Source organism: Drosophila montana, unplaced genomic scaffold (assembly GCF_035044405.1).
Source record: "Drosophila montana isolate Dmon_TW-CO22-7 unplaced genomic scaffold, ASM3504440v1 contig_3848_1, whole genome shotgun sequence".
In the NCBI taxonomy this organism is placed as follows: domain Eukaryota; kingdom Metazoa; phylum Arthropoda; class Insecta; order Diptera; family Drosophilidae; genus Drosophila; species Drosophila montana.
In genome coordinates, this window is record NW_026998720.1 from 622,800 (window position 1) to 644,283 (window position 21,484).

Genomic DNA, 21,484 nt, shown 5'->3' on the forward strand with positions numbered 1-21,484 from the left:
TCGGTTGCATGCAGCGCGTGGGACGACGGCCATCGTGTGCCATGGTTCAGCCGCTGTCGCCGCGTAATCATGTAATCTTGGCTCCATCATTGTTGCTGCTCTTGTTGTTGTTGGTTTTATAAGTGACTAACTTCAATTAGGTGTCGCTTTGTGGGGCTGCCCGGGCCAGGACAATCAAGTTGTCAACACAAATTGCACAGTTGTCATGGAATTTTAAGCAGAGAGCCTGCAATTGAATAGGATGAATGGAGTTTCAAGCGATTTGCATTGCAATGGAGCTTGCATTTGATCCAAGATAGTCAGAAGCGATTAAAATAACTTCGGATAAAAGCTGTAATAACTTAATTTAGTTAAATTTTAGTATGTTTATTTTAGTTGCATTCAATTTTATCAGTTATCATAAGCATCACTCGTTTATTGGCCATTGCTTTCTTCTTGAATGTTACCTTTTATTCTAGTAAAATGAAAGTTATTTTGATACAAATTACCATTTGGCAGCCTCACCCGGGCCAAGCTTATTGCTTCAAATTGTACAAAATGGCTTTGAAGTCAATCGAATAAGAAACAAAAGTGGGAATCAACTTTTGCCACCCATTTCAGCGCCGTGGTGGTTGTTAATTGAACCATTGACCCGCATTTTTTAGCCAAGATGGATGGAGTTTCCGAAAACTGTAAAAACTCCTATCAAATAAATTTACACAAAGATCTTTGAACATTAGTTTGAGGCCGATCGGAAGTAAAACAATAATGCTTCTTATAACCGTTTTCCGAATTTCCCGAAACCCCTTTTAAGCGTGCAACTGCATCATATAAGGTAACTACATTAACAATTTCAGTTTCCCAGCTCTTACGGTCAGTCATTCGATTCCGCCTTAAGCCACCGATTGCAATCAGGTAAATTTGATGATAAACAGAAATTTGTAATACACAGGAACAGAAATTTGAAACACGTTTGCAATCATTTGTAAAGTAGAGATCTTCTAAAATAAGGTTGATTTCAAGTGGACATAACTTAAACTTTCGCTCATATCACCTCAGTTTCCACCCAGGAGTATGGATAACCCTAAGACTGTGAAACAAATCTAAAATAATATTTTGTAAAAATCTTTGAAAATGAGTTTGAAGCTCATCGGCTGGCAAAGAAATAAGTTTGGTGCAACAGTTTTCCACCAATAGCCCTGTTTTAGCATACACTTGCATCCCATAAGCTGGGTTTTAGCGCTAGGAATCCAGTAAAAAATAAACTTAGAACAATTATAAATTTAAAAAATAATATCAACCAAAAACAAATTAAGTTTCCCAACTCATACGATTTGAGCCATACGATGAGTCAATCAGGCTGTCAGTGAGGAAAAAAAAGTAATCATCATAATAGCAACAGCTACTATATATATTGTGTATTAACGCCTTCTTTACGTAGATCTCCGTTCAATCAGGCAGTCAGTCTGGATAAAAAATAAATCCCTTTTGGCACCAATAGGGTATATTTTCACTGCTTTAACGTAAAGATCAACGGATCAACGTTCCATCAGTCATGCAGTCGGTCAGTCAGGCAGTTAATCAGGGTCAATCACACTCAATCACTTTCGCAGCAACAGTGAATATATATATTTTATGTAAACAAATGTCCCATTGCATAACGTTGATCACCGTTCAATCAGTCAGTCAGTCAGGATAGAAAATAAATCACCTTTACATCCCAGAGTGAATACATATATATTTCGTGTAAGCAAATTTGCGCTGCTTATTCGTGCATTTACAGTCACTTAACCCCACAGACACAACTGTACCAAAAAGAACAAAGCCACCCAAATGAAGGGCATACAAAAATGGTGCAGGGTACGCAAAAAAAATGAAAAACACATAACAAAAAAAATGAAAAACACATACTTAGACGTACGATACGATAGCATACGTAAAAAGTTTGCCACTCAACGGCAGACGCCAACGCAGAGGTGACCCAGCGCCAGGCGCAGACCAGAATGCAACTTGGCACACGTAGACAGAAGCTATGGAGAGTGTGTAAGTATGTGTGTGTGTGTGTCTGTGTGTGTGGGAGGGCGAGGTGTGTGTGCGTGTGTGTGAGTGTGTGTACGCAAGCGGCGGGGGGCTTTGTAGACAACTGGTAACAATAACGGCATTTTCGATGCAGAGCAGCGAGGAAGCGACGGCAACGGCAACGACGACGACGACGACGGCGACGTTGACGAAAAGGACGCGCAGGATGAGAGTTGGTTGTCGACGACGAGTTGCCAACAGCCACTTGACACTTCCGTCGTCACATGAATGGAGCCGTAAAAATGCGACGCTGCATTCGTTCCTCTTTTCCCCTTTTTTTTTTGGGCCAGTCGAGGGCAACGTTTTTATTTGGGCAGCAATATGAATGGGAGCACTTGTGCGAGTATGTAGAATGTGGCAAATACATGCATGCATAATTTTTATGGCACGTCAGGGGACAAGAAATGACTCTTTCATACATTTGGGATGCCAAAACGTTTTATGAACACGTTTCTACTTGCACTCAATGCGAGTTTGCAAGCTCCTCCCAGCTACAGGGCCCCGGCAAGTGGGCACAGTCATTAGCGCAAATTCAAAGCGATGATTAGGCGGCGGCAGCACTGCGAGGGTGGGGCGAGGGGGGTTACATTGCTGGTCAATGTACGCCAAAAAGCAAATAGGCCGAGCGCCAAGGTAGGTCAGGTAGGGCCTAAGACCAAATGTGTTCAAAACTCCCACTTAGCGCGAGCAAACAAAGCAAACAGAAAATACGCGGCCTAAGCCATGGCCAAGGAGTAGCCTGTGATTGTGAACTGCCCAGGCGATGGGGGGAGGAGCTCAGCGTGCGGCGGGTGGGGCGCTGTGTGCAGCGTTGCATGCGGCTCAGCACGCACTTGCAGCCTTGCAGCACACGGGCGCAGCAAACAAACTGGCCGCGTCTTCTGCTGCTGCGCCTTTCTTCTTCGCCTTGTGTGCCCTAACAGAGGGCATTTCAATTGTGTCGCGAGATATGTAACTTTCAACATTTCATAAAGTCAACAACTATAAATCTGTAAATTTGTTTTTAAATGAAGATTTTATTATCTGTCCCTAACTCTGCAATTACAAGCTACACAATTTTCGTCAAATAGTCTGTAAGGGTATTTCAACTTCGGCATGCCAAACGATCTACTCTTTCTTGTCTTTTTTTTTTTTGGTTATGATTGACTGATTTCTGTTGAAACTTTGGCGTCTGCTGGCACGCATGAATTACAATTTTCGAGTAACGAAAACCACATGCACCTACACACACACTCGCGCACGCACACACACACACACACACATACACAGAGATAAACACGGAGAGTGCCACAATTAGCACTTTCTGCACTTGGCTTCTCGGGGACTTCAGTGGCTCTGATAAGCTCCAGAAACGGAAACTCAACAATATTTCGCCTTGAGCCAGGCGCTTGAACTGGCCATACCAACACCCCCCCCCCTTCCCCTCTTTTCAACATCAACCCGCCCTCTCTGGCTTGCCGTCTGTCGTCAATTGCTGGTAGCATATAGTTTTGCGGCCTAAAACTGACACTGCCAGCCTTTTATTTAATATTTTTCGTTTCTGTTCTGTTTTTTTTTCTTTTGTCGATAACAAAGTTTGCTCAAAAATGGCGCTCATAAAAAAGTAAAGCCCAAAAGCAAAGCCTATTTGCGCACCGCATTCTGTCTGGCCGCTAGAACTGCACTGAAACACAGCGAAACGCACAGTGCGTTATAAGATAAACATTTGTTTTTACTTTTTCATTTGGCAAATAACATAAAAACGTTGAACTCGGTGGAACACCGCAAAGAGATAGGCATATAGATAGTAAAGGATGGGCTATAACGAATATCCAAAGCGCTACATTCAAATGGAATAAAAGAAAAGAGGGCTTATATATGACAACGAAATTATAAATTACAGTTCACTATGGACCGAACCTTAAACCAACCCAATTGCTTAAACCAAAACCGAAAACGAACCAAGGCGATTTTTTTCAAAAAATTTACAACGAAATATTAATTTGTGGTTTACTTTGAAGCGAACTTTAAACCAACTCAATTGCACAAACCAAAACCCGAGCCGAGGGTTTAAAAGATATATAAAGAAATTTAAGGAAATTTTCTCCCAAAGCAAGAATACAAATTGGTTGGCATGACTTTGACCTTCTTAATATTTATAAATATATGTGGGGCTTTAAAGACTTTTAATAAATAAAAATTAGGAATTCAATTTTTTTACTAAGACTTGTAAAAGTGGTTTAACAAAAGACAGGCTCATAAAGAGAACAAGGGCGGGAGTTGGTTCAAAACGTGATCTATTTTCTGTTCATGGAGCTCTGATTCACTCCAGATACATATATGCATATTGTACATACATATGCGTGGAGCAGAGCTCAATGAACCGAAAATAGTTCACGTTTTGAACCAATTCCCCGCCTTTGTTCGCTTCATGAGCCAGCCCTTCCATGAACTGAAAATAGAAGAATATGTACATATATACATATATATATATATTTATACCAACCCTTTAATTTATCAATATATTCACCAAAATAAACTCTTCGTATATTATATATAATCTATAAAAGTACTATATACGTATTCCTTTGTAATACCCAATCAAAAAGCCTTGCAATTCCAATAACAAAATTATCACACGGTTCCAAGAAATACCCCCAAACACCCCACCGCCCACCCTATATACACACACACACACACGCACACACACACAGTTCAAGCAATGAAAGTCCCACCAAAGTGACGAGTCGTCGGTCGTCGCGTCGCGTCGCGTCGGACGATCTACAAGTGCTGAAAAGTTTATTGCACTGCGTGTCTGACTTTTGCTAAAGCAAATATTGTTTAATAACATTTTTAAAAATAAAATTTACTGATTACACGCGCGACTGCAACGACAACGGCGACAGCGGCGGCAATGGGACATCGGCCTCGGACCTATCCCAAGACAAAAAATGCTGTGTGCCCCACACTCGAGGCGTGTTTACTTTTGATAGACAGGCAATGAGTTGTCAAAAATATACAAAAAAAAAAAATATATATATATATATATGTGTATATATCATAGTGTTAGCAAATCCTGCTTTTGCATACACAGATCCCTCATTGCAACAAAAAGGGCAGCTCGCGTCCTTCGTGAATCGAGCGCATAATCTCCATAATCAATATGAATATCAGAAAGTTTTCGATCGACTGACGCAGCAGCATCATGATCAATTGTTCGTTTTGCAATCGATCGCTGGAGACCCACAGTATATAGTCATCGCCAAGCGCATCCTGAATTGAGCGATTCGTATATCTATAGGGATAAAGCAGATGGACCCCGATGCGCCAGAACAGAACAAAGAATATGCTGGGACTGTTGACAGAATGGAATGGATATCGAATGCGACCACAGACGCTATGGGGAATCACTTACGCCATGTTTAGCTGCAGGTCACCAGCATGAATGGTTTTATTTTTTATTTTTTGGGTTATGGGTATTTTTGGGTAATAAAATAAAAATTTTGGAATTGCTTACGTCAGCTGTGAAAAATGCTGCTTTGAAAAGTAAAGCCGAAACAAATAGAATACTAAGTGATTGATTTACAATGCTAGTGTGTTTACAACGCAAGACAACGTAAGAAGGCTATGTTAAAGGCCGAGGCTGGAGTAACAACATAATTTCCAATAAAAACAATAACTTTTTATTCAATAAAATTTTGCGAACATCGAAATCAACTGCATCTACCTGGTGTGAATCTTTGCTAACGCTTTGGCAAAGACATCATGATAAAGCTTTATGAGAATGTGAGTAACATAGCAGTTAGTTCCATGGCGCAAATTTAAGTATCATAGCAGTTAGCCTTAAGACCTATTAGCGTAAAGCCGTTACAATTTTGAAACATACAAAGGCAACGAGGCTGTTTACAACAAATCTTAAAATAGTTAGACTAAAATGTTAATTAAATGTAAATAACTTAAAAATAAAGAATATAAAACATATTTACTCGGACAATGCAATCAAACTGGACCAAGGACCACAGAACACAGTATAATTACTACCCTTTGGCGCATCCCGTTCAGCTTGAAATATGTCCAAGTAATCCAATTTAGTGGGCTGCTTGCCCAGCTGACCGTGTGCACACCAGCCACTAGCCCAGAGCCGCCCACAGCTGCGCAAGAGCAATGTGTGACGTGAGCCTGCAAATACCTTAAGGGGCGCACAGACATCGTTCTCTTCCCCACAACAGTCTGGCAAATCATGCAGCTGGGGCACTGGATAAACCGTGGGCTCTTTAAGCAAGCCATCGGATTTCATAACGCGCATACCCAGTTGACCTTTGCAATTCAAGCCCCACGTATAGAGATCCCCAAATGCAGAAATGGCTACGCTATGCCAGCCACCAGCAGCAATGTGTGTTATCTACAATGTGTGTAGACGGATGAATTACTTGTCAAGCTAGATAATGAAATTTGTTAGTCATTTCTTACCTTAATGCCCGCCAGCGCCTCCAGCAACAGCGGCGTCTCCACCACAGCTAGCGTTTCGTGGCCTAGTTGTCCACGACTGTGAAATATTTGCATAAAAAGTCACAAAATTTTGTTCAAATAAATGACTCACTAAACCTACAGTCCATTGCCCCAGCTGTAGACATCGCCATTACCGTTCAGCAACAGGGCATGCTCGTGTCCGCACTCCAACTGTTGCACCCGCCACTGACGTTGCGGGAACTGATGCAAGCAGCTGGGTATACTGTACACAGCGTTGTTAGCGCCTATGGCCACATTAATGTGCGTGCCACAGGCTATGTGAGTGACGTCGTTCAAGGCGTCCCTAGCTACCTTTGGCGTACCAAAAATAGTTCGCTTTGTGGCTGCATTTGTTGTGGGGGTTGTTTCCAATTTGATGTGTTGCAATGTTGCCTTCAGCTTGGCTGGCAGCTTGTACAGCTCGCCATTCTGCAGCAGCACCAGACAATGCGAATCGCAAGCGGCTAACGCTTTAATACATACAGGTGCCTCCACTTGCAGACATTCCCCAGGCACTAAGTCGAAGAGTCCGCGCAGCCATAGCTTAGTGCCCACAGCATATGCGGTATAACGCCAGCTCAGCGCAATTATAGCGTTATCCGCGCCATCCCCGGGTACGCTTATTTCTAAAAATTTAAGGATTTTAGTATCAACCGTGAGAATGTTATTTGTTGCAGCTACGAACCGGTTAAGGCAGTGACGCGACCGGAAATGCGGTCAGTGTTGCTTCCATTGTGCTGCCCAAATGCATTGAACCCCGTAAATAGTAACTGTCGCATCTTCCGCTTCGCCGACAGCGTTTGCGCAGCGACGCGCACAGTAGGGGCTGGACGCCGCTACCTGCGGCTGTTGCTCTATTGTTTGGTCGACCGATGTTTAGTTGCTAGCTAACATTGCACCTGTAATGTTGTCGCTGGTGGTGGTTTTAAATTGTGTCGGTTGTTTGAATTGTGTTTAAATACAATTGCTAGAGTTAGTGCTTTTTAAGTGATCGTTCTTCAAATAAGTTATTGTAATTGTTTTACCAAATGGTAGGTTGTTTGCTGAAAACCCAGATTATCAGTCACGCGTTAGCACTTAATTATAGTTTTTTTCCTTTCTAAATTGCTCTTATTATCCAATATTATATTTGTTTATTTAACTCTGTTGTCATGGTAACTTGTTCGCGTGATAGTATCGATACTTTATATTCGCGCAACAGCTGTTTTTAAAGTGTGACCAGCTGAAAGCTCGATAGCACTCGCCATAATATCGATTTACATATTGCGCGAAAATTAATTGCGCTTTCAAATTTATTTATTTTCGTTTTTGTTTTTAGGGTCTACTTTCGCTGTTGCGCAAACTGCGCCCCAATCCGGAAAAGGAGGCACGTATTTTGCTGCTCGGCTTAGATAATGCCGGCAAGACAACGATTCTCAAACAACTGGCTTCCGAGGATATAACAACGGTGAGTATCTTGGAACAGATGCGTTTTTGCTTTCCTAATAGTGTTGCCAATGCTCCGCAGGTGACGCCAACCGCGGGCTTTAACATCAAATCCGTGGCTGCAGATGGGTTCAAATTGAATGTATGGGATATTGGCGGTCAATGGAAAATAAGGCCATATTGGAAGAACTACTTTGCCAATACAGATGTTTTGGTAATTTCTTACGAAGTGTTAATGAGATTCAGGAATTCATTATCTGCTATCATAACAGATCTACGTTATAGACTGCACGGATCGGAAACGCCTTTCAGAAGCGGGCAGTGAACTCTTTGAGATGCTCATGGACAATCGTTTAAAGAGAGTACCGTTGCTGGTCTTTGCCAACAAGCAGGACTTGCCCAGTGCCATGAGCGCCTCCGAAGTGGCCGAGGCTCTGGGTCTAGTGCGTCTGGAGGAGCGTACTTGGGAAATTAAGGCCTGCACAGCCGTAGACGGCACTGGCATCAAAGAGGGCATGGACTGGGTGTGCAAAAATATGAAAAAGTAGTTTATAGTTCATTAATTTGTGCTACTGTTTAGATTAAAGCAATTAACCTACACTACTTACTCTATAAATGTATATTGTTGGTTAAAAAACTGTAAAAGGAAGTGCCCTTCTATAATTATAGAGACCATAATGTTATGAAAATATTCTTGAATTTATTTTTTTGTGACTTGAAAATAGCATAAGCATACTAGATCGAAAATTATATATGTATCTCCACAAATTCTTAGCCACTATCCAAATCTAAGTAGTAGCTTGTGTACAGCTCACACTTTTTAAAAACATCAACAAAAACAATAGCAATAAATGTCCCATATTTACAAAGGTGTCACTTCGTTCCTGGGCAAACTAAGGGGGACGCCCTCGGAGGAGTTTAATGTGCTTATTCTTGGCCTAAACAATGCAGGCAAAAGTACATTGGCGGCCCGCCTTGGCTTGGAAACCGAGGACGCCGTAAGAGGACCAAAAACCTTATTAGACATTAGTCATATATTTATATACATGTATATTCCAAAAGTTAAAGCGCATTTCTCCTACGGTCGACCGAACCGAGCGGCATTTAAAATTTAAAAGGATAAAGGTATGCTTGCGTGACTTGAGTGGTCAATGGAGGATGCGTCAGTCGTGGCATACATTTTATCAGGAAGCCAATATTTTGGTATTGCCCTCACATATTTGAACACACTTTCTCAGCTAACCAATTGATCCCTAGATCTTTGTTGTCGATAGCACGGATGCGTCGCGTTTGAGTGAAGCACGTTGCGAACTCTGTGATGTGCTGCTGGATGAGCGGATGGCACAGGTTCCGCTGCTGCTTTTGGCCAACAAACAGGACGCGGTTGGTGCTTTGCCCAGTTCCATGATATCCGAGTTGTTGGGATTGAACCGTTTGGAGGATCGTGTTTGGGAGATACACGGATGCTCCTCATTGGCAGGCGACGGCATCGATGTGAGTAGAATAATAATCACACTTTTATTAAAGAATTCAATTCAATTCATTCAATTTTTTTTTCATCTTAGAGTACCATAGGTTGGATCTACGGTAAACTAAAGAAACTCCGTCCACCAAGTCGTTTTAGTAAACTTTTAACTCCATCTTTACTGTTTGGACCAACATGTTCATTGGACTTTCGACGGCGCGAAATGAACATTTCATAAATTTATGTAATTGGCGCACAAAATAATCTATTCTTGTCGAATTTAACTGAAAATGGGCCATGACACACATCGCAAGAAGCCAGAGAGAATTACAGTCTAAATATAATATGATATCCATTCGTTTGTGTTATACATTTGCATTGAAAAGTAAAAATTAAAGTTTGCGACATTTTTAAAGAGAAACTCCTACGGACACAACTAAATTCTAATACACTACAACACAAAATTAAATTAATTTTAATTAACTCTATTTCTTAACCTTTTTATAATGGTTAGTTTAAATACTTCAAGAGCCAAGAGCAGATTTAATAGCAGCCATAAAGTTATTTTATTTTGATGTTACGAACATTGTCGTCACATAATAACTCTCTGCAAGAGTATATATTAATGCATGTTTGTATGTACATACATATATGGATGGTAGATTAAAGCTTGCAAAAAGAACCAAATAAACGAGATAAAGCTGACGCATTGACTTTGACCACGCCATGGCAAGAAGAACGACTTCAAAGCGACAGAACGAGTGTGTGTAAAAAGAAAGTGGGTAGAAAATATAAACAAAGTTAAGTCCAGCGACAGCACCATAGAACAGCGCAAAAGCATTTAAATATGTGTACACACACACACACACACACGTACACAAATGAATTTGTATGCTGGCAGCAAACTGACGTGGACAACCTGCAAGGCGCAGGCGTGAAGAATGACAACAGACGGAGAGAATAAGAAAGAGAGCGAGAGAAAGAGCAAGTGCAAGAGAGATGTTCAGCGAGCGCTAGAAGCGAACACAGCTGAGTTTGCGAGAGGCTTCACACCACAAGCAAGGCCAGATGCAACATGTTGGCCAGGCCCAGACGGGCGACTTAAGAAGTGTTACAAACAGACTCGGAGTCACAGAAGAAAGAAAGTTTTCGCCAGAGCTGGCTGTGCTTGCTGCGTTACAGGCAAAAAAGTACATACATAGTATAAGTACATGTACACAAGTATTTCTCAGTCTGGTGGAATAACAACAGATTTTTGTCTTTGGCTTGCAATTTTTAAGCCATTTGCGCAGTGAAGCGTCGGTCGCGTTGTTGTTGTTGTCGTCGTCTTCGTCGCCGTTGTTTAATTGGCCCAACAACAATAAAGAAATAATAGCTAAGAAGAAAAAAAAGTATCTCAAGTGTGTGATTGTGAAAGTTCCTGCCCAAAAATGTACATGAAGCGAGCTCTGTTTGTGCTGGCACTGCTCAGCGCACAGCCCTATGGCCATATGGCCAATGAGGATGACTCCAATCCATTTCTGGACATGGCCTCCATGTTCATACAGGAGGCATTGTCAAATCAGAACGCAGGCGGTGGCGGTGGTGCTGCTGGCGGAGGCGGTGCGGGCGCCGGACTGGCAGGTGTCGCCTCCATGATCGGCAGCTTTATGCAAGCCAATGGAAAAGCTGGTGGCGGTGGCGGTGGCGGCGGTGGCGCCATGCAAATTTTATCCGGTCTCGGCAGTCTGCTGGCCAACAATGCACGTGGCGGCAATGGGGGTGGTGGCGGTGGTGGGTTTGATCCGTCCATCATTGGCAATGTCCTGGAAATGTTCACACAAACCGATGACGAGGATTCTGGCGCCGCTCAAAAGCGCAGCAATAGCGGCGGCAGCTCCGATGGCGGCTCTGGCATTGGCCTAGACACCATTCTACAAGTGGCCTCCGCTTTTATGAACACACAGGGCGGCGCCGAGAAGCCAGCTACGCATACCCATCATCAACAGAAGAGATCCGCAACCGAAGAGCCAGAGTCGGAAAATGGTTTCATGAACTTGTTGCCGCTGGTTATGCAGGCAGTTAGCTCGTTTGCTGGTCCCGAGGGCCAGAGCACACAGGAACGCCATAAGAGTCATGCCTGGGTGCTGCCACCATTTCTGGAGCATGTGCACGTGCTATGGGATCACTTCTCCAACTCGGAGCTCGCCGATGCGCTATACGAAAAGTCGGGCGTCAACAAGATCATGAAGGTATATCTCGAGAATTATCAAGCATTTGACTATTCATTATCCCTTAGAAATTGGATTAAAATAATGTTCATAAATATGGTCTCATACTCTTTTTATCAACTTAAATAAAAACATTTATTTATATAGGGCTTTAAGGGTCGCGATGGCAAGTTGGATTATGACAAATTGTTCGAGTCTCTGAACAATCAATCTTTCCGTCGTCGCTGGATCAAATCGGCCACATTGTATTTGGCTGACTGGGCCAGTTACTTGGCCAATCCTGAAAACTATCTCAGGTAAGTGGATGCATATACTTTATAGCATAGCTCGTGAGGGTGATTGATGCGTGTTAATTGTGGAACACGTTCTGCTTTCTCAACGGTTTTAGGCCGTTTAGCACCCTACTGTGATACGATTCGAATTCTGAGAGTTACGTTTAAATGCAATACGAATGCGTGTACATCGAGGCAGCGCAACTGGCTCAAACAGCTGCCAGTTAGCGTTGTTCTTGTTGTTGTTGTTGCTGCTGCTGCTGTTGTTGCTGCCTGACGAGTTACCGTTAACTGCTACCTGTTTGGCATCGAACATGTTTGAAGCTCTCTTGCTTACCTTTTGACATACTTTTAATGCTGGCGGCTTTTAGAACATGGCTGTTAATCTTACTGGTCAACATAAAATTGAAAAAAAAAAAACAAAAAAGAACAGTACAAGTCCAACTCCAATTCCTGGGTTTGAGTTCGGGTTTTGGATTTGGCTTAGCTTTGGGTGTGAGCTTGCGTGTTTGCGTATGTGTGTGTTACAGTTACAAAGACGATGGCGCATCAACATTAACATACACAAACAAAACCAAAGCCAGAACGGTTAATTTGGTATGTGTGTCTGTAGGGGAAACCGGTTTGATCAGGAAGTGGGCCAAAGGCAAAGTACATGCCGAGTGTCATGAATATTTGGGTCGCGCTGTATAAACACATATATAGGTATGTACATATGTATGTGGAGACACTTTTGGCATAAGCTGCGCCGCCAATCATTATTAGACAACGACAACGAAAATAACTTCCACTTTCTAGCAGCCCTTTCACTCTAACAATGCTGCGTCATTATAGGCAACTCTCATCAATTTTGTTTTTCTTTGCCACTTTCCACAGATATTTCCAGACGGCGCAGATCATGTTTAACGGTCTGTTAAAATCTCAAGGTTATCCCAAGCAAACCTATTTCGATCCGGCACGTCCCAGCGAGACAATTTCTAACCTATTGAACCACGTTGCCAAACATCATTTGAATGTGAAAATCGATTCGCGCCAGTACGTGAAACCTGCTGTGGGCTATGCCAAGGAGCTGCTGAAACTGGGCCAAGCACGTGGTCTGCTGCAGTTCAATGCCACCGAGATCAGTGATAGATTAACGGATACCCTGAATCTGGAGGTAAGCGTGTTGCGGCCAATTGAATCGCCAGGCAATTAAAGTGAAGCAGTGAGAAATTCTCTAAAACGAAGACAAAAAAAAAAACAAAACTAAACCAACAGATAGCACAAATTAAATTAATTACGCTACAATTTTCTCTTTTGTTCCATGGCGCACGCATCCCCAACCCACACTCCACATGGCCAACCCACAAACAACAAACATCTAACAGGTTATCGAACCGGTGCTTAAAGTCCATCGCGCCTACAGATACATCTCGAAGTCGCCGCAATGCGATCGCTATGTGCTCTGCCAGCTAAATGCAGCTGCTTTGGAGCAACAGCAACAGCAGCAGCAGCAGCAGCAGTCCAAGAAACAGGCGACTGCCTCATCGCCTGGCGGTCTCATTGCCGGTGTTAGTCCGAAAATTGTCAAGATCGGCAGCATGGGTGCCGCGATCTTCATTAGCACAGAAACCGGTACACCATTCTGGACGCTATTTGGGGTAATCAATGCGCCATATAATTGTGAGGTGAGTCTACATCCGTCATAGCCGCATTTCTCACTCGTTCTAATTGATACTGTTGCTTTATCGAAAATACAAAACCAATCTTTTGAACAGGTGAAATATCCCGTGGACTGCATTGGCTTCCATGAGGGCGAGGCCAAGGTGACCACAGAATATGTACACAACGAGTTGTAGTTGCTCCAACTAACAACGAGACTGTTAACGAGTGCTCATTAGAATGATTTAGTTGTAATTGATAAAATGATTTCAAGTGTACATAGTATTACGAACTGCAATAAATTTTAATTTAATTGGTATATTTTTAAATTAAGTGATTTAAGGGATATAATTTAAATGTACATTCATTTACAGTTCTCTAAAAACGTTATAGAAATAATCTAAACTCTGTTTAGAGATGTACTTCATTAATTCAATCCAATATCCAATATCATTTGGTTATTGCCTATCAATCTTAGAAGATGTATTTATTATGAACCCTTTATTGTAAAATTTGCTTTGCTTAAGTTTTTAAAGTTTTCTTTTTTATTTTTATAAAAAAGTTTCAATTATTCGTTTATATTTTAATACATCAATATTTTTGCGGCTTTGGTCAGGTTTCCCGATCCCAACTAGCTGCATGAACATATAATATTTATTGTCTTTAGCTCATCAAAAATTTTAGTTTTCTTTTCCGGACATTATTGTTTATACGAAAACTATAATTTGTACACAGACTGTTTTTCAGGAGACGAAATTATATTATATGTACAGTGAAGCGTCTACGAACGGACTACTCTTTAAGTCTATTTGTTTTTTGTTTATATCTTGAAAACATTTTAAAATTGCGAACCAAATTGGAACTACAGTAGAAAACTATTCAAACATTCAATTTTAAACATTCGCAAATACAAAACTGAGTTTATGGGTTTTTCCTCGTAAAATTATGAAGTTCATTGCAAAGCTTTTCAGACTTAATTTTAAATAAACCAGAGTCAACCTCTTTGAGCTATTTCACAGTCATTTTAAACAATTTGTTTATTTAATGGTATTAAATATGAGTCTCACATTAGAATAATTGCTGCCAACTATTCGAGACTTTGTGGTAAGTGTGAGTATAAGTGATGACGATTTAATATAAATATAAATAAATAAAGTTAGCTGATTAAGTAGCGGATGGGTTTGGGGTGGGCAATGTGCCAGGCACTTGGCTCACAAGCTTAGCTGATGCACTTTATAAATGCGATTGCACTGAGCCGGTTTGGCGCAAACAAGTTAAAATTGCGGAAAAACAAATTGGATTCACGTTGGCGTCACTTTCACCGCACTCTTGGGCTCACTTTCCACTTGGAGCTGGAGCCAGTCGACTGCAGCTATTGCAGGCCAACGGTAGCAGCAACGCCATATGCCATGCAGCTAGTTTATCGCGAACTGGATGCGGATATTGTGCGTCGCACAAATGCCGTATTTCCGGCGCAGGATTGCTTTGTGGAGGTGCTGCCCGATCAACTGATCATACCACGCAAATATATAGAGCTCGGTGAATCCATACGCAATTTGCCCGTCTATGCAGATGATGTGTGGATGGTGTCGTATCCCCGTACCGGTTCGACATGGGCGCAAGAGATGGTCTGGCTGCTGGGCCATCAGCTGGACTTTGAGGCTGCCAAGCAGGATGTGCGAATGCGTGCACCCTTGATTGAGCTATCCGCACTATTCAGCACGGACCATCATCAGTGGGTGGCGTACGTATAGACTTTAGTATTCCTTTTGCGCAAGGTAACTCCGTAGCTTGCACATTTCACAGAGATGCTTTTGGCAACACAGTTGAGCTGGTGCGCAATCTGCCACGTCCACGGTATGCACGTTCGCATCTCTCCTGGCAGCTGCTGCCAGAGCAATTTGAGGCGGTCAAGCCAAAAATTGTGTACACCGCCCGCAATCCCAAAGATCTTTGTGTCTCCTACTATCACTATTGCAAGCTGCTCCATGGAATCAATGGCGATTTTGAGCAATTCGTAGAGCTCTTTCTGGGCGGCCACACACCCATGGGCTCGTATTGGAAGCATGTGCTGCCCTTCTGGAAGCGCAGCGTTGATGATAATGTCCTATTTATTAAATACGAGGACATGATTCGCGATTTGCCCGCGGTGGTAAGACGCTGTGCCCAATTCCTGAACGTCTCAAATATCCTAAACGAAACCAACATGGCACGCATTTGCGACCATTTGAAGTTCGACAGCATGCAAAACAATAAAGCCATCAATCTAGAGCGTGAACTTCCTCAGCGGGCGACGAAATTCATACGCAAAGGCAAAGTTGGTGACTGGCGAAATCTCATGACCGATGAAATGTCAGAGCGATTTGATTCATGGGCCGAGCAACATTTGCGGGGAAGCGGCTTGACATTTGATTACGATTAGATGGTGTTCTTATTTAGCATAAGGTGTAAATTGTTTACATATTTGATAAAAATCATTTTGAAAAATATATTATCGGGATTTCCAAATTCATCCTTTTTATTACAGTTGAAAATGATTGCAAATATTGGATGAAGATCATTGACATTGATTAGCTAGCTCAGATAGTATGCAAATTTCACCCCGAGTAGCTGCAACTGTTTTTCACCACACTTATGTGTTTATGTCAGTTTACAGTGAGCGGGTTTCTTTTGCTTGCTCATCTGTACAATAAGCCTTAATAAAACGGCAGCTGCACTCTGTTAAAGCGATGTCAGCTTAACAGTTAGTGCTGTTAAATGAAAATGTATACTGAATATAGGCTTGCAGGAATACTAATAATCGGTTAGATTGACTTTTACCAATATACTATTAAGCTACCATTTTGCATCCTATTGCAAATGCAAGTTACAATTTTAATTTTATTTTTTCAAAACTAGTAACGGTTGCTTCTGATAAAAAAAAATACTGCACGCTGTTATTAACAGTCCAGCGAAATGTTAAACTGTTGTCCGCAAAATGCATAACATAAAACAAACAAAGAGAGCAACAAACTAGAAAACTGCAACTCAAGTGCGCTGCAGTTTCGCGTCGCATTCCTTTGTTACAACAACAAGTGCCCGCAACGTGCAATTTAATAACTTCTTGACCTAAGGGACTATTAGTGAAAAGTGTTAGCTATTTACTGTTTACCTGGACATAAAACCAGCCGTGTGACTCATCAAAATTTCACTGCCAATATTCACAATGGCCGCCAACAATAATAGCAACAACGAAGTCGAGTCCACCGACCAGGTAGGCATACGAGTCGAGGTCGCCACCAACACCGACGATATAACCGATGCCTTTGGCTCTGTGGGCAACAGCAGCAGCAGCGGCGGCGCATCGACCTCGGCAATTTACAAACAAAACAGTTATGGCAGCGGCGCTATTGGGCAGCTGGCCTCAAATGGGTACAGCTCGTCCAGCTATCACAAAAATGTGGCCAAAATGGTGACCGATCGACATGCTGCCGAGTACAACATGCGGCACAAAAATCGCGGCATGGCGATCATCTTCAATCATGAACATTTCGAGGTGCCCACGTTGAAGTCCCGTGCTGGTACGAATGTGGACTGTGAGAATCTGTCACGTGTGCTTAAACAGCTGGACTTTGATGTCTCTGTGTACAAGGATTGTCGATACCCGGAGATTTTGAGTACAATTAAGTATGTGTCATCGCAGAATCACGAGCACAACGATTGCATACTGGTGGCCATACTCTCGCACGGCGAAATGGGCTACATCTATGCGAAGGATACTCAGTACAAGCTGGACAATATCTGGAGCCACTTCACGGCCAATCACTGCCCCACGCTGGCTGGCAAACCCAAGCTGTTCTTTATACAGGCCTGCCAGGGCGACCGCTTGGACACGGGTGTCACAATGCAACGCGGCCGCACCGAAACCGACGGCGACTCCTCAATGAGCTACAAGATACCCATCCATGCGGACTTTTTGATTGCCTACTCCACCATACCGGGCTTTTACTCGTGGCGCAACACCACGCGCGGCAGCTGGTTCATGCAGAGTCTGTGCGCTGAGCTGGCCGCCAACGGCAAACGTCTGGACATTCTCACCCTGCTGACGTTCGTTTGCCAGCGTGTCGCTGTTGATTTCGAGTCCTGCACACCGGACACACCAGATATGCATCAACAAAAGCAAATACCCTGTATTACCACAATGCTGACACGCATATTGCTATTCAGCGATAAGGAAAAAGCTCCGGCTGGACGTAATTAATTAACGATTCATTCTAACTAGTTGCTAGAGCTGACTAACACCTCTGATGGTATTCGTGCAGCTGTGGGCAGTGTGATATAAAATGTTCTATATGAGACCCTCAAGCTATAAAAAAAAGCAAACGAATCACAAATAACTTAATTATCCAAACTCTTAAAATCGAAATTATCTAAAGATAGTACTATTAGAGTAATTTCCTATGAAATTGCCAGCTCCTGCCATGTCTTTATCTATGTCTATTAAGGCTCCGTTGTCCATAATAATTCTATATATGTATACATATTTTACAATTTTATACCAGCTTTCTATATTTTTTACAAGCAAAAATAATGAATTTTACCTTTTTATACACATTATATACGTACATATTTATGTATTTACTCATTATAATTTAAGCAGAAAAAAATTAGTTCGATTTGGAAATAAAATATATAGAGCTAAAAACAAATCACTTGACCATTGCCTCTGACTCGAATATAAAAAATGCATAACATAAAACAAACAAAAATAGGAACAACTTAGAAAACTGCGACAGTTTCGCGTCGCATTCCTTGGTTACAACAAGTGCCCGCAACGTGCAATTTAATAACTTTTTAACCTAAGGGACTTTTAATAATAAGTGTTTGCTATTTACAACAACAATGGCCACCAACAAAAATAGCAGCAACAAAATCGAGTCCGACTGTAAAGTATTACTTGGCAAGAACGCCGGAGTACACAAACCAAACATTTGTGACAGCGGCGGTAGTGGGCTGCTGGACTCAAATGAAAAGAGCTCGTCCAGCTATCACAAAAATGTGGCCAACCTGGTCACCGATCGAGATGCTACCGAGTACAACATGCAACACAAAAATCGCGGCATGGCGATCATCTTCAATCATGAACATTTCGAGGTGCCCACATTGAACTCCCGTGCTGGTACGAATGCGGACTGTGCGAATCTGTCACGCGTGCTCAAACAGCTGGGCTTTGATGTCTCTGTGTACAAGGACTGTCGATACTCGGAGATTTTGAGTACAATTAAGGATGTATCATCGCAGAATCATGAGCACAACGATTGCATACTGGTGGCCATACTCTCACACGGCGAAATGGGCTACATCTATGCGAAGGATACTCAGTACAAGCTAGACAATATCTGGAGCCACTTCACGGCCAATCACTGCCCCACGCTGGCTGGCAAACCCAAGCTGTTCTTTATACAGGCCTGCCAGGGCGACCGCTTGGACGCGGGTGTCACAATGCAACGCGGCCGCACCGAAACCGACGGCGACTCCTCAGGGGGCTACAGGATACCCATCCATGCGGACTTTTTGATTGCCTACTCCACCATACCGGGCTTTTACTCGTGGCGCAACCCCTCGAAGGGCAGCTGGTTCATGCAGAGTCTGTGCGCTGAGCTGGCCGCCAACGGCAAACGTGAGCACATTCTCACCCTGCTGACGTTCGTTTGCCAGCGTGTCGCTGTTGATTTCGAGTCCTGCACACCGAACACACCAGATATGCATCAGCAGAAGCAAATACCATGTATTACCACAATGCTGACACGCATATTGCTATTCAGTGATAAGAAAGTAATTAATTAACGATTCATTCTAACTAGTTGCTAGAGCTGACTAACACCTCTGATGGTATTCGTACAGCTGTGGGCAGGATAACCCTCAAGCTATAAGAAAAAAGCAAACGAATCCACAAATAAATTAATTATCAAAACTTTAAACATTGAAATGATCTACAGATAGTACTATTAGAGTAATTTTTAATGCAATTGCTAGCTCCTGCCATATTTTACAATTTTATATCAGCTTTCTATAACTTTTATAAGCAAAAATAATGAATTTTAGCTTTTTATACATATTATATACGTACATATTTATATATTTACTCAATATAGTTTTAGCAAAAAAAAATTAGTTTGATTTGGAAATAAAATATATAGAGCTAAAAACAAATCATTTGACCTTCGCCTCTGACTCGTTCATACCGTATAAGAACGTGCGCAACCGCAAGAAAAGAACGAAGCGAATTAAATATGAGCTGATTTGGTGCGTCAAGTTGAGCCACGTCCGCTGAAAAGGAATAGACGGATGTGTGACAAATTCGGTCAGTGGCTGACCTCGTGGCATGTTTCGTAGTTGCTTCACTTCAATTTATTCGTTAAGGCTTGACACGACAGATTCCAAAAACAGACATTTAATTTCACTTAAAGCACTATGGGACACTCGGCGCGCACATGGGGAATCAATCTTTAGTGGCTAGATAAATGCACGTTTCTGATAGAAAGTATTAAGAAATAGAACGTAGAATTTTGCTCACAATTTTGATTGGGTGTTGACTTAGATGTGGCCACCAGCCTTTAGCTTGGCCACCAGAGCATCTACGTCGGCAACAGTAGCGCCCGCTTGACGCACTGGCGGATCCTCAACGGAGATAACCTCAATGCGTGGCGACGTATCAACACCCAAATCTTTGGGTGTCACCTTCTTCAGTGGCTTCTTCTTGGCTTTCATGATGTTAGGTAACGTGGCATAACGCGGCGTATTTAGGCGTAAATCAGCACTGAGGACTGCTGGTATTTTGGTTTTGATGGTCTCCAGGCCGCCGTCGATTTCACGGACAATCGTCAGACCCGCATCCGTCTTCTCAACTTTGTTGCAGAACGTGCCCTGAGGCCAGTCCAGCACCGCGGCAGTCATCTGCGCCGTCTGGTTGGCATCATCATCAATAGCCTGTTTGCCCAGTATGACCAGATCCGCCTTCTCGTCCAGTGCCAGCTTGGCAAGTATTTTGGACACATGCACTGGCTGCAACAGTTCGTATTCGGCTGCTGACACCTCAACGTGAACCCCGCGATCTGCGCCCATAGCTAAGGCGGTGCGTATGACCTCTTGCGATTGGGCTGGACCTACAGACACGGCAATGATCTCACCAGCCAGCTTCTTCTCCTTTAGCTTGACGGCCTCCTCGACGGCAATCTCGTCGAAGGGATTCATTGAGTGCTTAACACCTTGGGTAACAACGCCATTTTTTTCGGGCTTCACGCGCACCTAAATTCCAATCAAAAGACATTAATTAAGTGTAATAAAAATGATTACGCAAAACGAAGCGCAACAAGTGATAAGAGGAAGAAACAAACTATTCTTCCGTACGCTTACCTTAACGGCATAGTCGATCACACGCTTTACACCAACCAAAACACGAGCCATTTTCTAATTAACGACAAATCAAAATTAACCAATATTGAAAATTTTTTATTAATTATTAATCGTGTGCTATGCTAATTCACCTCTTGAGCAGCAGCAGATATTGTTGATTATGAAGGGGGTGGTGGGGGTCCAAAGGTTGTATGTGCCGCAGCGTTGCCAGACTCCGAATTATGTGGCCAGACTATTGAGAAGTATGCTGATCGTTCAAGTAACAGTAAATAGTATGCTGACCTCTATACAGACGTTTTAATAGCTATGTTAGAATAAACAATTGTGTAAAAATAAATATATGTAAGAATGAATATATAAAATAAAGGTAGAAGCTGCACTGCGTAGCCAATATACATACATATGTTAGAAATTATGTCCAAAATATTATATTAAGTTAATTTTTATATTAATTTATTATTTGTTTTAATATGTTTATTATATATTAGTTGTAAAAACCTATTTTTGCTCGCAGATTTTGCTTGCAAAGG

The 21,484-nt window shown here is 42.3% G+C and overlaps 9 protein-coding genes across 15 annotated transcripts; 6 read left to right on the forward strand and 3 right to left on the reverse strand.

Annotated features, from left to right (window-relative positions):
• Positions 1-504: 504 nt before the first annotated feature.
• Positions 505-7,870, reverse strand: LOC135438423 (RCC1 domain-containing protein 1). 4 transcript variants are annotated; one of them, XM_064696747.1, is made up of 6 exons: positions 7,572-7,870; positions 7,232-7,513; positions 6,647-7,172; positions 6,508-6,583; positions 6,024-6,439; positions 505-681 (listed from the first exon to the last, which is right to left on the reverse strand). In XM_064696747.1, exons 2-6 carry the CDS (start codon positions 7,323-7,325, stop codon positions 615-617), a joined length of 1,179 nt encoding a protein of 392 aa, XP_064552817.1. In that variant the 5' UTR covers positions 7,326-7,513; positions 7,572-7,870; the 3' UTR covers positions 505-614. The 4 variants fall into 4 exon arrangements, 3 of the variants coding, with proteins under 3 accessions (XP_064552817.1, XP_064552815.1, XP_064552816.1); XM_064696745.1 differs by lacking the exon at positions 505-681 and adding an exon at positions 5,698-5,966; XM_064696746.1 differs by lacking the exon at positions 505-681 and adding an exon at positions 5,698-5,966 and having other exon boundaries at positions 7,232-7,870.
• LOC135438426 (uncharacterized) lies at positions 4,854-5,612 on the reverse strand. Its single transcript, XM_064696752.1, has 2 exons — positions 5,453-5,612; positions 4,854-5,392 (listed from the first exon to the last, which is right to left on the reverse strand). Exons 1-2 carry the CDS (start codon positions 5,455-5,457, stop codon positions 5,137-5,139), a joined length of 261 nt encoding a protein of 86 aa, XP_064552822.1. The 5' UTR covers positions 5,458-5,612; the 3' UTR covers positions 4,854-5,136.
• dnd (dead end) lies at positions 7,421-8,662 on the forward strand. 3 transcript variants are annotated; one of them, XM_064696751.1, is made up of 4 exons: positions 7,421-7,577; positions 7,865-7,993; positions 8,054-8,185; positions 8,244-8,662. In XM_064696751.1, exons 1-4 carry the CDS (start codon positions 7,575-7,577, stop codon positions 8,517-8,519), a joined length of 540 nt encoding a protein of 179 aa, XP_064552821.1. In that variant the 5' UTR covers positions 7,421-7,574; the 3' UTR covers positions 8,520-8,662. The 3 variants fall into 3 exon arrangements, with proteins under 3 accessions (XP_064552821.1, XP_064552819.1, XP_064552820.1); XM_064696749.1 differs by having other exon boundaries at positions 7,865-8,185; XM_064696750.1 differs by lacking the exon at positions 7,421-7,577 and adding an exon at positions 7,608-7,700 and having other exon boundaries at positions 7,865-8,185.
• Positions 8,663-8,746: 84 nt separating this feature from the next.
• LOC135438424 (ADP-ribosylation factor-like protein 3) lies at positions 8,747-9,857 on the forward strand. The gene is made up of 4 exons (XM_064696748.1): positions 8,747-8,969; positions 9,034-9,174; positions 9,229-9,465; positions 9,537-9,857. Exons 1-4 carry the CDS (start codon positions 8,823-8,825, stop codon positions 9,672-9,674), a joined length of 663 nt encoding a protein of 220 aa, XP_064552818.1. The 5' UTR covers positions 8,747-8,822; the 3' UTR covers positions 9,675-9,857.
• Positions 9,858-10,633: 776 nt separating this feature from the next.
• On the forward strand, positions 10,634-13,878 carry LOC135438552 (uncharacterized). Its single transcript, XM_064696900.1, has 5 exons — positions 10,634-11,667; positions 11,794-11,942; positions 12,795-13,074; positions 13,286-13,585; positions 13,676-13,878. The coding sequence occupies exons 1-5, from the start codon at positions 10,867-10,869 to the stop codon at positions 13,754-13,756; spliced, it is 1,611 nt and encodes a 536-aa protein (XP_064552970.1). The 5' UTR covers positions 10,634-10,866; the 3' UTR covers positions 13,757-13,878.
• Positions 13,879-14,799: 921 nt separating this feature from the next.
• Positions 14,800-16,016, forward strand: St2 (Sulfotransferase 2). Its single transcript, XM_064696741.1, has 2 exons — positions 14,800-15,303; positions 15,366-16,016. Exons 1-2 carry the CDS (start codon positions 14,969-14,971, stop codon positions 15,979-15,981), a joined length of 951 nt encoding a protein of 316 aa, XP_064552811.1. The 5' UTR covers positions 14,800-14,968; the 3' UTR covers positions 15,982-16,016.
• Positions 16,017-16,550: 534 nt separating this feature from the next.
• Positions 16,551-18,247, forward strand: LOC135438291 (caspase-like). Its single transcript, XM_064696554.1, has one exon. It carries the CDS (start codon positions 16,765-16,767, stop codon positions 17,797-17,799), a length of 1,035 nt encoding a protein of 344 aa, XP_064552624.1. The 5' UTR covers positions 16,551-16,764; the 3' UTR covers positions 17,800-18,247.
• Positions 18,248-18,382: 135 nt separating this feature from the next.
• Positions 18,383-19,689, forward strand: LOC135438292 (caspase-like). Its single transcript, XM_064696556.1, has one exon. It carries the CDS (start codon positions 18,441-18,443, stop codon positions 19,383-19,385), a length of 945 nt encoding a protein of 314 aa, XP_064552626.1. The 5' UTR covers positions 18,383-18,440; the 3' UTR covers positions 19,386-19,689.
• Positions 19,690-19,926: 237 nt separating this feature from the next.
• Positions 19,927-21,177, reverse strand: Etfb (Electron transfer flavoprotein beta subunit). Of its 2 annotated transcripts, XM_064696558.1 has the most exons (4): positions 21,086-21,177; positions 20,955-21,008; positions 20,116-20,846; positions 19,927-20,054 (listed from the first exon to the last, which is right to left on the reverse strand). In XM_064696558.1, exons 2-3 carry the CDS (start codon positions 21,003-21,005, stop codon positions 20,136-20,138), a joined length of 762 nt encoding a protein of 253 aa, XP_064552628.1. In that variant the 5' UTR covers positions 21,006-21,008; positions 21,086-21,177; the 3' UTR covers positions 19,927-20,054; positions 20,116-20,135. The 2 variants fall into 2 exon arrangements, with proteins under 2 accessions (XP_064552628.1, XP_064552627.1); XM_064696557.1 differs by having other exon boundaries at positions 19,927-20,846.
• Positions 21,178-21,484: the final 307 nt, after the last annotated feature.

Coding starts and splice junctions, on each gene's coding strand:
- LOC135438423 (XM_064696745.1), bottom strand. CDS start 7,325: ATGCGACAGTTACTATTTACGGGGTTCAATGCATTTGGGCAGCACAAT. Junction 6,440..6,507: donor AGGCGCTGGCGGGCATTAAG/GTAAGAAATGAC, acceptor CACACATTGTAG/ATAACACACATTGCTGCTGG. Junction 5,967..6,023: donor AGTTTGATTGCATTGTCCGA/GTAAATATGTTT, acceptor TTAACATTTTAG/TCTAACTATTTTAAGATTTG.
- dnd (XM_064696749.1), top strand. Junction 8,186..8,243: donor TTGCCAATACAGATGTTTTG/GTAATTTCTTAC, acceptor CTATCATAACAG/ATCTACGTTATAGACTGCAC.
- LOC135438424 (XM_064696748.1), top strand. CDS start 8,823: ATGTCCCATATTTACAAAGGTGTCACTTCGTTCCTGGGCAAACTAAGG. Junction 8,970..9,033: donor GCTTGGAAACCGAGGACGCC/GTAAGAGGACCA, acceptor ATATTCCAAAAG/TTAAAGCGCATTTCTCCTAC. Junction 9,175..9,228: donor ATCAGGAAGCCAATATTTTG/GTATTGCCCTCA, acceptor ATTGATCCCTAG/ATCTTTGTTGTCGATAGCAC.
- LOC135438552 (XM_064696900.1), top strand. CDS start 10,867: ATGTACATGAAGCGAGCTCTGTTTGTGCTGGCACTGCTCAGCGCACAG. Junction 11,943..12,794: donor AATCCTGAAAACTATCTCAG/GTAAGTGGATGC, acceptor CACTTTCCACAG/ATATTTCCAGACGGCGCAGA. Junction 13,586..13,675: donor ATGCGCCATATAATTGTGAG/GTGAGTCTACAT, acceptor TCTTTTGAACAG/GTGAAATATCCCGTGGACTG.
- St2 (XM_064696741.1), top strand. CDS start 14,969: ATGCAGCTAGTTTATCGCGAACTGGATGCGGATATTGTGCGTCGCACA. Junction 15,304..15,365: donor GACCATCATCAGTGGGTGGC/GTACGTATAGAC, acceptor CACATTTCACAG/AGATGCTTTTGGCAACACAG.
- LOC135438291 (XM_064696554.1), top strand. CDS start 16,765: ATGGCCGCCAACAATAATAGCAACAACGAAGTCGAGTCCACCGACCAG.
- LOC135438292 (XM_064696556.1), top strand. CDS start 18,441: ATGGCCACCAACAAAAATAGCAGCAACAAAATCGAGTCCGACTGTAAA.
- Etfb (XM_064696558.1), bottom strand. CDS start 21,005: ATGGCTCGTGTTTTGGTTGGTGTAAAGCGTGTGATCGACTATGCCGTT. Junction 20,847..20,954: donor TGATCGACTATGCCGTTAAG/GTAAGCGTACGG, acceptor ATTGGAATTTAG/GTGCGCGTGAAGCCCGAAAA.